The 15394-nt window shown below is 38.2% G+C and overlaps 1 protein-coding gene across 1 annotated transcript in view; it reads left to right on the top strand.

Moving 5' to 3' along the window:
• gbe1b (glucan (1,4-alpha-), branching enzyme 1b) overlaps positions 1-15394 on the top strand; it is a 119827-nt gene that overhangs the window by 31770 nt on the left and 72663 nt on the right. Inside the window, exon 7 of the mRNA XM_083548386.1 lies at positions 909-1118. Coding sequence (XP_083404512.1) covers positions 909-1118 — 210 coding nt within the window. The remainder of the gene's footprint in view (positions 1-908; positions 1119-15394) is intronic.

The raw sequence follows: 15394 nt of genomic DNA on the forward strand, positions 1-15394 counted from the left end.
CCTTTTTTAATTTTTCACATATTCTTAATCGATAATCATGAGTATATTTCTTCTATGAACGTTGTCTTAGGTCCTACGATCGTGCCTCCAAACATTCCCGGGAGACTCTGGATCCGTTAATCTCCCTGTAAATACATTTGGCGTTAATCCCGGAGAGTGGCGCACATCTTAGATAAAGGAAGATCAAGTAGGGATGCTTCATTTACACTCACGAATTCGCCAGTCATCTCAGCTAGAGGAGAGAGCTTAAAGCCAGAGTGTAATATATACAGAGTAATTTCACCCATGATTGATCTCTCATGGCCATTTAAAAAGTGCGGCGGCTGGATGCTAGGAAGCGAGGGCAATGTCAGTGTGCGTGGCTTTTTGCCGTCAGTGAGGGAGGAGGGGAGCGATGCGATGATAGCCCAAAGGACGGTTAAGCCTTCAAGGAGCAATTACACAAGTGGGATGCATAAGGAAGTGTCAAGTGCACTCCATCTTGCACTTTCCTCTGCAAAGAGCATCGCGCTTGAATAAAAAACGCGACCTCCACTATGTCATTGTAAACGGCCCGCTGTTTTTTTTTTTTTTTTTTTTTTTATTGCTGCTGGATTTGTTTTGGGTGGTAAAATTTTAAGGACAGAGATGAGATGAGCAATAATTCACACAACTTAGTCAGATATCATGTATTATGTACTAAGCATGTAGACGAAACGCACTAAGACGGCTTTGCACGGACAAAATGTAGCAGGGAAATGGCTACCATGCTTGAGGCTTTATATTTACGGTTATCGTTCCATGCTTATCATTTAATTACTCTCTACTTATTTTGAGCTACTTATTATATCCCCTTATTACCTTGCAGCCTTATCACATCTTTCCCTGATGAGTACTCTAGCCTTAATCTGAACCCTCTCTTCCTCTAGTCGATACGGCACTCCGGATGAGCTGAAGGAGCTCATCGATGTGGCTCACTCTATGGGCATCATGGTGCTTTTAGATGTGGTCCATAGTCATGCTTCCAAAAATACAGAGGACGGCCTGAACCGCTTCGACGGCTCTGATTCCTGCTTTTTCCACAGTGGAAATCGAGGAGATCATCCACTCTGGGATAGCAGACTCTTCAACTACTCAAGGTGGGATTTTTTTTCTTTGTGTTTTTTTAGTTCTGTTTTTACTAAAGACTTTAACCCATAAACACTCTCTCTGTGAAAATAATGTATATACTGTAGATAACGCAGAACGGTACTTGCTGTTGGGGAGACAAAGTATAGTTATAGTATCGTATAGCCACATACAAAGTATAGAATTTGGCACTCTTAATAAAAAGTAATAAATAAAAAGTACCATACTGGGAAGGATAAAGTATAGTTTTATTTCATTAGTAGTATCGGTTTTCCAGATGTTTTGCCCTCCCACAGTTGGAAAAGTTTCCCTTTTTTTATTGACTAATTTTTACATTAAATCCAATTTAACTGAATAATATAGTAAGTATCGTATAATAACATTCTATTATAGTAGAACATGTCTATAAATACGGATTTATATATTATTCTCTTTCTTCATTCTTTTGAGAATTGTCAACAACCCTCAAAAGAATGAAGAAAGAGAATAATATATAAATCCGTATTTATAGACATGTCTATAAATACGAATAATATATAAATCCGTATTTATAGACATGTCTATAAATACGGATTTATATATTATTCTCTTTCTTCATTCTTTTGAGGGTTGTTGACAATTCTGGACTTGACTGTACGTATATGGCAATTAAATAGGTAGAAACTAAGTAATATATTAAAAGTAAGTTCATCATACAAAAAGGTTTTATCCAAAAAGAAAAAAGTCTTATCCAAACGCGAGAGATGAAGACTCCAAACATAATTTCCTAATGTGTAACTGTCCAATTTTGATGTTTCTTTGTCCATGATAGCTTTAGATTTCTGTTCGTGACTGAGTGGAATGAACCCTGATATAGACTTTTACTGTTGTAGGCCATTCACCTCAATGTTTAATGTTTTGTGCTTTTCTGCTCAGCTTTTCCTCTGACTCTTATCAACAAGGCATTTTTACCCACATTTTTGACATCAAAGTTACCTGAAGCTCTTGAATTGTGTCTGCAGGATTTTTTTCACTACTGCCCAATGAATGGTGGATTAGATATTTTCATAAATGTGTTTTTATAAATGTAGGTATACAGGTGTTCCTAAAAATGCAGGTATTCGCTGTGAAATTTGGTCAAGTTATGGGAAAACTCTAAAATGGTGTTTTTGCAATCCTTCTTGCTTTTTTCTTTGTTCGCTTACTTAACGAACGTTAGCCATGCATCATTTCAGCTGTAATTTTAAAACTCCCAGAGCCCCGTGTATGTGTCTGAGCTGCGCTTCCAGGTCATGTGTGTGTAATTAATAACACTGTATTGAATTATGCTGGCATAATTGGTTCTACTCATCAGCATTTTTGTTTGCTTATGATCGCACATTTATTTCTGCTTATCTGAAGCCGTGCAATGTTCATGTAGTTTGCTTTAAATGTTTTAACTTTTTTTTAAGGATTGGTTTTGTTTATGAATAATCATACAAGTCTTCTTTTGGTTTGAGAGTCATTTGTCTTGAAAAACAAAAGGGAAACGGGGATGATACTGAAAAGTGCAGCATTGGCAATCTAGCTGCTTGTGCTGTTCTTATATTTGTGTCCATTAGTTTTAAATTCTATGATATTACATAATAGCCCAGTTCTACATCTACAGTATGTTTAATCATTTTACATTGAAAGCTTCCTTAAAAGTTTGTGTACTCCCTTTCAATTGAGAGCTTTGCACCAACAAAAGCTTTGAACACAAGGAGAAGGATTCCGAAATTATCTCGCATAATATAATCTTGCAGGTCTACAGGGGAGTTCAGTCAAACATTTTCTTGACCAATCAATTTCTTTGGTCAAATGCTACTCTTTGTGATAAAATTCCGAACCGTTGATTCATAAAGTACATTGTATATACACACAACTGTCCTATGCTAATTTAATTGAGCTTATGCAAAAACAAATGTTTATAAAGAAATCTAAGAGATCTAAGTTGATACACTGTATGGTCAAATGTATGTGTCCACATTTCTCTGGCAATAACCTCCACTCTTCTGGGAAGAACTCCTCGTTTGATTTTGGAGTCTTGCTGTTGGAGTTTGTGCTCATTCAGCCACAAGAGCCACTCTAGTTCTTCTTTTTGTCAAGCTGGAACAGGTTTGGGCCTCTTGGTATGAAGTATTATTTATAGGTTTGCCATATCTCATGGACTACAGTGACTATACTTCACACACCCCTTGGGTTCTTCAGCATTCCCCCCCCCAAAAAATGTTTTTGTTTACTAATCAGTGGTGTATATTAGATTTTAGATATAGTATATTGAATTTAGTTATAGTTGCTGCTGTAACTGGCAGTTTTTTAATCATAAATTTGTCTCTACTATTTTCACTCAGCGTACCAAAAAAATTAGTCTTTTTTTTTTTTGTGTGTCTCTCTTGATTAATTTTCACTTCTCGTCTCTTAAGACTGAGGTGATCAACTCACGGAAGTTATTTTGCTGTCAGCTCAGATTCCACACTTAATTAAGATGTGTTTTGAAACAAAACCTGAGTGTATCTTCAAGTGTTAAGATTAGAGGCGTGTGTATAATTGAATGATTGAATTCACAACTACAAGGTGTTTTATTTACATGTAACATGTAGGACTGCAAGGTGCTCAAATAAGAAATTGTGAGACAAGCTTATTGTGCCATAGTGTATTAAACATTTTAGTGGTAAAAGGATAAAACATGTGATGTATATACTGTAGTATGCATTATAAAGAAAAGAACAAACATATGCTTGTGTGGATTGTGACGCAAAGGAAAAATCTCATGCGAATTTGCACTCGTGGCCCAAGTAAGTCATGTGGCAACACAGCTGTTTTCAAAATACAGAAACACTGTGAAGCCTAAAAAATGTAGAGGTAAAAACGATCTGCATTGTAAACGGTTTAGTGTAGTGAGACTAAGCATGTGTTCTTAACAGCACAAAGATTATGCATTATTTTAGTTTTTTTTAAAGAGGTAAACATTTTTTGGCACATTGATGTGGTTATAGAGGTTGGTTTGAATAGGTTTGCTGCTGAATATCTTCGAGTAAAACTTTGATAACTTGCTATGGAACATAATGTATACATAAGCCAGTATATTCAAAGTATTAAGATGTTACAAGAAGTTAAATGTAAAAGTTTTTCTGTGAGATTGGATTGATAGATTGATAGATCATTTGTTTAACAGTGGATTAACCCCTAAACTCAGATAAATGTAAATTTTCCTTTTTTTTTGGTAACTGCATGGCAGTTTAGTGTTTAGCATGTTTTCCTTGCACCTTTCGCAATATGAGCGTGTAGTTCTTTTTGTGCTTTGGAGGATTCATCTGGGTTGTCTGGTTTCCACATTGAGGCCAAAAACATGCTGCAGGTTGACCTGGCTTTTCAAATTGTCTGTAGTGTGTGCAATGTGTAGAGACTGTAGAGACCTGCAATGTATTAGCACCCTTTCGGGTTACCCTAGAGTCTTCCTGTCCAGGATAAGCGCTATTTAGAATGGATGGATGGATGAAACTATGGAACTACCAGTCATGTGTGTCAATATTTACTGTTCTATCAATATCAATTTCCACCACAGGTTTTACAGTCATAACAAATAACATGGGACCCCATATGGCATTATCATGTCCATAACAACACTTATTCATGCTCATTTTACAATAAGAAATCATCAGTTTGTGGCTTTTTGCCAGCAAGCACCAGTTGCAGGTTGTCTTTTGTTGCTGTGCTGCGCTCAAACTGATTCCAGCTGAATCTCGACTGTCTGTGAGAAAAAGTGTTAAGCTCTTTCTAGAGTAAACAAACCAGTGGTCATTTGTACAAATCAATATGACTGTTCTATTTTCATGTCAAACTACGATTTTTTTGGTGACAGGCAATAGAAAGGAATTGATTTTGTTTGCTGAAATATTTATCATGACCCACACACATCCACATGCAAGAACAAATTCTTACAAATTCTCAGTGTGCAGGTTTTTTTTTTTTTTCTTTTAAATATTATGGAAGACAGTTGTATTACTAATATACTAAACACAGGGGAAAACGTTTTTTTTTTTTAATGATCGTTCTTTTAAGGCTTCTCAGCCTCTTTAAAGGGTTCTACTTGGAATCTTTCATTATAACACACTGTTTTAGGGTTCTTAGGCTTTTTTTTTTTGGGAGCTGTTATAGAATTGGTCTGAGGAATTCAGCGAAGCGTGTTGATAGGACCTGCGTTACCACATCGTGCCTAATTTGCATATAGCTGAGAGAATCTCAATTTAAATGTTGCTTTAAATGTCTCTGGAATCACAGCTCAGTGCCGCACACATGCATAGAAAATTAATGGTTTCCTGTTGCTTTGTCACTTGCTAGTGTGACAGTTCAGAGTTAAGCATGTTGACTGATGCTGGGTTTGACAGCTCAGCAATGTGTCCATCAAATCCGCCAAAGTCGAGGCTTTTCTGCTTGTGCTGTTGTCGCGCTTTTATTCAGTTTTACACCATAATCATTATCATTATAATAATCAAAATCATCATTAACGTCATCGCACTTAGCCGAAGTTACACTGTAGGATGCCTTTTAGTGCTATGATTTATTTCATTCATCCATCCATTTCATTATTTTAGCTCATTACTGTAACCACGCCCTAAAAATAGTGCATTTGGTAGAATTCTTTTGAGTGTATATATTTATATTTAGAAGCAGCAACTCCTGCCAGTCTGTCTGGCTGTAAATTATGCTCTGAAGACAGAATGTTTTCCTGCTCAATTATTAATGTGTTATTTATTATAGAATAAATGCAATGCAAGTGAAATCAATAAATACTATTTGCTGTTAGATGAGCAGTCGATTGGGATGGAGTCGGAATGAAATTTCGAACAAAACGGTGGCTGAATGAAGGCAGAACAGTAGTCACCTGTATTTTTAACTATTATAGAGCAACATGCATGAGAGAAACCTGTGTCAGTTGGGTTTAGTGTAGTTTTCACATCTTCGTGAACATGGTTAGTCCAAATATCTTGTTTTTTTTATAAAACTAAAAAAAGAAAAACAGGCAAAGAAAATTCAGTATCTTTTTTTTTCAAGATTTACGATTCTGCGATTTCTAGGTCAGATTTCTGGCAATGACTATGTTATTGACTTGTATTTCTTCTATTAAAGCACATGCTCAGACAAAATTTATGGATTTGGTCTTTGATTGGGTTTAACAGAAAAGGTGTGGATTCCACAAAAGCTCGAGTGCACGCTGTTATTAAAGAAAAAGCAAAACCCACGGCTTTTTTTTTTTAAGACGGCTTAAATTGCAGTACAAATTTCTTAGAATTCGACTGCACAATATTTGATGGTATGATGATACAATTTCTAAAACTATTTTTTCCTTTGTGTTCTATTAGACAAGAAGGCAAGTTAAAACCATGTTGTTGTGTGCCTGAGTTAAGGCGAGTCTTTGTGTGCATTCTCTGAAGCTGTAGCAACTTTATTCAATGTTAGACACGATGCTTGTCTGGTTTGGACTCAAGGTCTAGTGTGTACCTGCAGGAAGCCAATGATTATAAATATTATAGAGAAGAGCAAGCTGTACTGGACATGTATTTACTCCTGTTCACAAATTGATCTAATGCTTTCTTTATTGGTGTGTGTGTCTCTGTTTTCCTGTGCTTGTTGCTCTGTATCTTGACCTTGAGTGAATGTGTGTGAGTGTGTGGTTTCTTTTAGCGAAAATATGTGAAAGTTATTGAAAAAGAATGCATCTCCTCTTCTGGATGCTGTATAATTAAGTAGGATAAAGAAGGGCCTTGGAGCTGCACAGAGCATCTCACGATTGATTGATTCAGTGACACCTCAGAATTTTGTGTGTGAATCATTTTGATGCGATTTGAAGCTACTTTTCTTTGAATAAGCTAAATCCTACCAGCCCCCAAACTAGACTTGGTTCACAGTCTATTATGCCGAGGTGCTAAAAATATGGCTTGCACATTAGATTTCAAACATGCCTATATCTCCAGCACTTGTTTTTAATGCCAGGTGTCCATGTCTGACATCAGCTCCAGTGCTAACTCCTATAACAATGTGAATAATACATGCCATTCAACAGAACTCTGTCTGCGGCTTGTTGTTCACATCATTATAGGTTCCTATAAGTATTACGCATATCTGTCTTTAGCACCTCCTAACCTTAATGACCCTCGCTGCTGAGCTGGAAACTTTTTTTTTTCTTGTTCGTTAACTGTCTCGCCGATTTCTTGACATCAGCAAGGATCCGTGTCGCTGTCGCAGAGTCAATCAAATGTTGTTTTGAACCTGAGTTTAATAAGTGGGTGCCAACAGCTGCAGTGCCAAAACATTACCCTGTGTTTAGTGTCAGACAGCACAGGGATCAGTTAATAAGAGAGCAGAGCTGGAGTTTCATTACTTATTGAGCCTGTACTGTTATCAGAGGGACTCATTAGATGGGCTGTAGACATATGCCACGACCGCCAGTGATCTGAAGAGTCATTTGTAAAACCCCAAAGGACGGCCCTGGTGTTATCGCCGCTTCATAGCAGATATTTATTTCTTTGTTTATTTTCGGCCGATGGTTTGTTTTGTTTGTGATTTGAGGTCAAACACTCTTGTTATGTTCCGTTCTGAGGAGATGAATTGCGATCGGAGGCCGGAAGCAGGGAGCAAAAGAGTGTGTGGCGCCGCTTAATCAGGAGACTTTGATATTGATGATGAGAAGGTTCTGGCTGCAGTCCCATTAGTGGGCTAACGCAGAGATCGAGTGGGGTGATTTTATAAGCCTTCTTGTAAACTTGCCGTGAAAAAACTGCCGTCCGACGACACGTGAGACTGACTTGGCGTTCGGGGCACCGCATTTTGACATGCCAAAATCCCGTGTACAAGGATGATTTAGTAAATTAGGTAATGCGGAAAATATTAAATAAGAGGTTGTGCATTGAAAGGCTGCTGACGATGGTTTCGATTAGCATTTGCTTGGGAAGTACTTGTACAAGGAACTGTTGTACAAGGACATATAGTAGATTATAAGAATGCCTAGGTAGTGTTATAAATACAAACTAATTATTTAATCATAGCCAAATAGTCATGCTTTAAGGAACAGCTTCCTTTATGAACCCACAGACTTCTATTTACAGTGAATTTCCCTTCGTCTACACAAATTACTTTTGAATACATTTGTAGCAAGAATGACCGTTTCCTCCCTGAAAGCAGATAAAAATGTGTGAATATTTCTATAACACTGTAATTTTTCAGAAATACAGAAGATTCATTGACCAGCATTTCATCTGTTAGGAGAACTGACTCACTGGCTTTAAACAAAGATGTCTATTCTAGTGCTCACTTATCCTACTCATAAAACAGGTGTTAAACGCTGTTCTAGACACTTCCACTAGGGTTGAGTCAGCTTTTATGCAGAGGCCCTGAACTGAATTGAGATTAAGTAGTCTTTACTGATTTTCTGCAGATGGAATGAAGAAACATCTGGAATAATTGGCCAATGAAACAGTATATTTGTTACATTTTAGCAGCTACGGTAAGTGCAAGTGAGACATTAAAAAGTCACTTAAAAAGTCATTGGCCTAACCTTAAAGAATGAGCTTTTGTTAGGAATCAGTGGTACGGAGTTAGCCGTCTCTTCTGTTAGTGTGTACCAAAGAAAGTAATAAACTTTTTAATAAGATTAATGATTTCGGATTTCAATGAAAATATTTAAAGTTAACTGTATTTTTTATTTTTTTTTGCCATTGTTGCTCGTTGCTATGGCAGCAGTGATGTGAGGAAACTTGAAGAACTTATATGCACTCTCTGAACTTAAGAATTCTATGGAATGAGGGGATTTCACCTCCTTCAGCACCATAAGCACTTTGCTAGCATAGCCGTGAGAGACTTTTGTTCAAAACATCCTGTTTTTCCACAAGCATTCTGAATGCGCTGCAGTTTTTGCCAACATTTTCCATGGTGCTCATATTCAGAAATCATTATAACTGTTTTTATATTTTGTAGGTTGATTATGATTACCTTGGTAATTGATAATACCCCATAGAGCTTCAATATTGTGCTATAAATGTTGTAACACAAGTCTTACTATTCATTAAATTTTATTGAAGGTTATTTAAATTCATAGTGACTATTTAAATGATAAAACTGCATCAAGTAAGTTATGTTAAATTGACCATCACAGGTACATTTTAAAACACTAGATTTATTTATATATAATGTGTTTAAAACTATTTTTTTGTATTTTACTATACAAACAAAAATGTAACAAAATATTTCTATAAAAATACAAAGACTTTTTTTTATTTATTATGTCTATACGAGGTGGTATCAAAAACTTTCAAGATTAGACATGCCAACAAATGGCAGCACAAGGCTGCACGCATAGTAACAGGCAGCACCGACCTTCATAAGTCAGTTTGCCAAAAGACGTTGTCCTGTGTACATTGGGAACTGTGCACCTGGTGTTATTCTGCCCATGTGCCCACTGTGCCACATCGCACTCCTCACAACCCACCCTATTCGCCAGATTTGGCTCCTGCGGACTTCACCCTCTTCCCAAAGATGAAGATCCAGCTTAAAGGTCGCCATTTAGACATCATTGCGGAGATCCAGAAAGAGAATTGAACTCCCTGTTGAACTCCTTAGTGATGAATTAGACTGCTGACTCCAGGCCTCCACACCCTACGTCAGTACTTGACTTTATGAACGACTTTGCTTACCTGGACTCCCAGTCACAGGTGGCTGTTGCATAATTTAAATGCACTCTCCCAACAATATGGCAAATACTTTTATGTTGTGTCAATCAGGAGCCCAGAGGTTCATTCCATTTAATGAGGTTGCTTCCATAAAATTCACAAAAACCTTTGTCCTGAGTTGCCTCTGTCTTGATATGGATTTGTTAGTTATTTTAAACACCACATTGCTTTGAAACTTAGTCAATGGCTTATGGATTGGTTCTGCTCTGGCTAATGTTAAACCGTTATTGAAAGTCAATGCGGCAAATACGTCATTGCAGCATTCCTCAGGCTGACGGGTTAGCACGTGAACTTAACCTCAGGAGTGTTAGAAAGTGGAAAATGCAAAGCATCCACAGCGCAGCCAACCCCTGCTTATCAGCCTTTGTATGAAAATGCATTTATATGAATGCTTGTGAAAAATTTGTCCTTTTAATGATTAGGTAACTAGCCCAAAGCCATGAGCTTAGTTGCTGTGCTTCTTGTAATAGGCTTTCTCAAAGCAGTGCAAGAACAAAATGGGAAAACAAGTAAATTAGAGCTCCAGGCTCATTTTGTTTTAACCCTCTTGGCTAGCATGGTGACCTGTGCCATGTCTGCCCAGCAAGGAAGTCCATTTTAAACGTGTTCCGACTGTCTTTCTTTGCATTTTTTTACTATTTTGTTGGTTCAACTCCACTTTCATCGAGGTTTATTAGAATTCTGCATCACATTTACTGGCGCCTTAAGATTGCTAATGAATAGACAATAAGGTGCCATTATAATGGCACCATGGTCATGCCTGATGTCCTTAACAAGTACTGTTGGATCATGTGGCAACATTGTGAATGATTTCCAATAGCAAGTCTGGGAAAGCTTCAGGCGGTGTCTCTTTGTGTATTATAACATGCCCAAGAAGGCCAAGAAAAAAAATTGCTCAGAACATTTATTACATTAGCACATTGCACATCCCTGCTTCACCACCCCTTGTCTCTCTGTGTGACTTAATAAACTTTCTATTGAGATAAATGTCTGAAATCAGCAGGGGACACATCTGGGTGTCAATAGAGAATGCTAATTTTGACAGTTTTGCACTGCATCCAGAAATCTCTTTATGACACCGAAATGACACTGGGATGGCACATGTCACATCGTTTTGCCCAAGTGTGATTCATCCCTTAAGCAATAAACATTAATCCGCCATGCCTGTCTCTTACTGAATGAGCGAGAAAGCCGTTTTGCCAGCACTCCAAGAGCATCGTGTGAGAAGCGTGAAATGAGACGCCTCAGTCATCGTTTCCCACAAGGCCCGGCTGTTCGCCATCTCTCAGCCTGTCAAGCGCCATCGTTTCGCCGTTACGCCTCTTGTGAAATGACCTGTCAAGGTGGTAAATTTATTTGTTCTTATCTGCTGGTTGACTGTAATGTTGAGGATCTGGGGATTTCAGTCAGCTCTCACTCAGACTCATGGCGGTATAGTCAGGGTGAAGTCACCACTTCAAGGAGGCAAGATACAAATTAAATCCTGCTGCTGCTTTGTTCAAGAAGACAAATGACAATGAATAAAGTTAGTTTTACTGAAACAGGCATGCTTTAATGTTTATTTATTTATTTTTTTTATGTAATCATATAATTAAAATCATTTTAAGTTATATGATGTCCTTCTTAAAACTAAGATAGTGTACAATGGGGTTGGAGTCAGGGTTAGAGGCAGTAACTGAGATACTGAGATCTTCAATGTCAGTTGGGGGACTCCCATAGTTAATAAAGCTGTTGCCTTACAGCTGGAGGGTCCCTGGTGTGGTCCTGAGCGCTGGAATGTTGCATGTTCTCCATTTATCCACATGGGTTTCTTCTGCGTTATCTGGTTTGCTTCCATTTCTGACAAATGTGCCAGTATCAGTTATCAGCTAGAATAAATTGTGTGTGTGTGTGTGTGTGTGTGTGTGTGTGTGTGTGTGTGTGTGTGTGTGTGTGTGTGTGCGCGTGTGTATATGATGCCCTGTGATGGACTGATCCACCTCGCATCCAATAAGTGCTCTATTTTAACCAAATGAAAGTGTGAGTCAGTCAGTCATGGCCACAGTGTCCATGCTGTGATCGATCTACCACAAACATTTTGCTTAAGTAATACAATAATGTTGCTCACTTCTCTTATTGTTTCTCCCTTATCAACAGAAGCACAGTAAGTTTAGAACCTTTTTTTTTTTTTTTTTTGCCAATCTGAGCTCTCTAACCTGCTTCTCACTCACTGAATCCCTTTTTATATTTTCTTTTGATAATAAAACGAGTGCAGTCTACCAACATTTGTTCCCTCATTTCCTGTTTGCTCTGAAGCTCTGAGTGGCTCTTGAATCACTTTGCACCCACTGAATCAGACTCATTACTAAATCTAATTCCTCTGCCAGCCAGCTTCATCTCGACCCAACCGCCATCATTAAGACCTTCTCATCTATTATTCCGTGCGCTATCTCCCACCTCATCAGTAACTTCCTTGAATCTGGTTTTGGTCCCTCCTGCCCAGCAATTCTTCAGGTTTTGAACAAACACACAGTCCTAATTCTAACCTCCCATTTAGGTTAAAAAAAAACTCACTAAACTAAGAGAGTGGTGGCTACCCAGCTACTGAATTACCTTTTCTTTAACAACCTCTTTGAGCCTTTCCAATCTGATTTCCGTTTCCTGTACATCACCGAGACAGCTTCTGTCACTAATGATCTGCTCTCGACTGACTGGTGACACTCTTAGTATTCTCACTCAGTCAAAACTTGGTGTAGCTTCCGCCACAGGAAAACCATGAAAAACGTTTTTCAGAACAGTTTCTAAAAATTGGTAAAAGACAAGCTTATGTACTGTCTTAAATTTTTAGAAAGATTCCCAAAGAAAGTATTTCTTTATTACTATTTTTATTCAGCTTATACAGCATTCATTAAGTTTTGCAAAGAGAATTATTACATTGTTTTACTTCAAACTGTTTGCATTAATGAAGTCAAGTGGCCTTATTGTCATTTTAACCATACACAGCTGGAACAGTACACAACATTCCTTCTGAACCAAGTTGCTTCATAAAACAATAATTAACTCTCTTTTGTCTAATGAAATTCTGAGACAAACGGACCCCCCCCACACACACACACAGGACTACTTACAGTGCATGTGTGCAAACAATGTACGCCAGTTCGTTACAGTACAAATCATATTACATACAGTATGTAAGTAATCAGCATAACTAGTCTCAAAAGTCTTCTAGTCTTTGCTATTAAATATGACCAGTTGCCTCATACTTTCACAAAAGCACATTAATTGCCATTAACTAATCATGTTTAATCGCCACTCATTTGAACAAAATTCTGTTTCGTGATCCCATTAACTTTCTACACTCCAGTGAATATATCTTGATCCGAAAACCTCATTGTGTCATAGCATTCTAAAGAACTTGGACGTGCACAAGCAGAAGTGCAAGTAGCCAATCAGATTGCAGCTTTAAAGATTTTGAAGTCACTGGCCAGTTCAGTGTACAAAGAGTATACGGAGCTTTGTAAAATGTGAACAGTGTCTGAGACTTAGACAGCACAGAGGATTGCTATTGATAGAATATCCAGTCAATCTACAGAAAACATGGAAAGAAAAACCTTTCAAAACATTGCTAGTCCCAATATGGGAACAGGATGGTCTTTGCTAGTGTATATAAGCTTTTTCTAGCATGCTAACTACATTTTGTACTGACGTAATGTCATAATAGATTGTGCTTATGACTGAAAATAGAAAATAAAAATAAAATAATGACTAAACCTACTATTCATCTGTCCTTTCGAGTAATGTAATTGTATGCTGTGTACTTAAAGAGAAGAAAACAAGATGTAATAATCCACCTCCGTAGTGTTCTTCAATTTTGCTAAAATCATTTAAGTTCATTTCTTTTCCTCATGAATGTACACATAGCACCCCATACTGACAGAAAAACACAGAATTGTTGACACTGTTGCAGATTTATTAAAAAAGAAAAACTGAAATATCACATGGTCCTAAGTATTCAGACCCTTTGCTCAGTATTTAGTAGAAGCCCCCTTTTGATCTAATACAGCCATGAGTCTTTTTGGGAAAGATGCAACAAGTCTTTCACACCTGGATTTGGGGATCCTCTGCCATTCCTCCTTGCAGGTCCTCTCCAGTTCTGTCAGGTTGGACGGTAAACGTTGGTGGACAGCTATTTTTAGGTCTCTCCAGAGATGCTCAATTGGGTTTAAGTCATTGCTCTGGCTGGGCCATTCAAGAACAGTCACAGAGTTGTTGTGAAGCCACTCCATCGTTATTTTAGCTGTGTGCTTAGGGTCATTGTCTTGTTGGAAGGTAAACCTTCAGCCCAGTCTGAGGTCCAAAGCACTCTGGAGAAGGTTTTCGTCCAGGATATCCCTGTGCTTGGCCGCATTCATCTTTCCCTTGATTGCAACCAGTCGTCCTGTCCCTACAGCTGAAAAACACCCCCACAGCATGATGCTGCCACCACCATGCTTCATTGTTGAGACTGTACTGGACAGGTGATGAGCAGTGCCTGGTTTTCTCCACACATACCGCTTAGAATTAAGGCCAAAAAGTTCTATCTTGGTCTCATCAGACCAGAGAATCTTATTTCTCACCATCTTGGAGAACTCCATGCGGGTTTTCATGTGTCCTGCACTGAGGAGAGGCTTCCGTCGGGCCACTCTGCTATAAAGCCCCACTGGTGAAGGGCTGCAGTGATGGTTGACTTTCTACAACTTTCTCCCATCTCCCGACTGCATCTCTGGAGCTCAGCCACAGTGATCTTTGGGTTCTTCTTTACCTCTCTCACCAAGGCTCTTCTTCCCCGATAGCTCAGTTTGGCCGGTCGGCCAGCTATAGGAATGGTTCTGGTCGTCCCAAACGTCTTCCATTTGAGGATTATGGAGGCCACTGTGCTCTTAGGAACCTTAAGTGCAGCAAAAAATTTTTTGGAACCTTGGCCAGATCTGTGCCTTGCCACAATTCTGTCTCTGAGCTCTTCAGGCAGTTCCTTTGACCGCAATGATTCTCATTTGCTCTGACATGCATTGTGATCTGTAAGGTCTAATATAAACAGGTGTGTGGCTTTCCTAATCAAGTCCAATCAGTATAATAAAAAATTTCTGGACTTAAATGAAGGTGTAGAACCATCTCAAGGATGATCAGAAGAAATGGAGAGCACCTGAGTTAAATATATGAGTGTCACAGCAAAGGGTCTGAATACTTAGGACCATGTGATATTTCAGTTTTTCTTTTTTAATAAATCTGCAAAAAGGTCAACAATTCTGTGTTTTTCTGTCAGTATGGGGTGCTATGTGTACATTCATGAGGAAAAGAAATGAACTTAAATGATTTTAGCAAATGGCTGCAATATAACAAAAAGTGAAAAATTTAAGGGGGTCTGAATACTTTCCGTACCCACTGTAAGTGAAAATACATATAAAAGCTGCGGGGTGTTTTTATTAAGTCACATCCATCACTGAGCTGCATGATATTTTTGAGTTTTTATTTGGTGATGCACAAAATCCTGAAAGATTCACAAGAGCTACTGCTTAACTACATTCTCATTGGTACAGGAAACC

Source organism: Silurus aristotelis, assembly GCF_946808225.1.
Source record: "Silurus aristotelis genome assembly, chromosome: 8".
In the NCBI taxonomy this organism is placed as follows: domain Eukaryota; kingdom Metazoa; phylum Chordata; class Actinopteri; order Siluriformes; family Siluridae; genus Silurus; species Silurus aristotelis.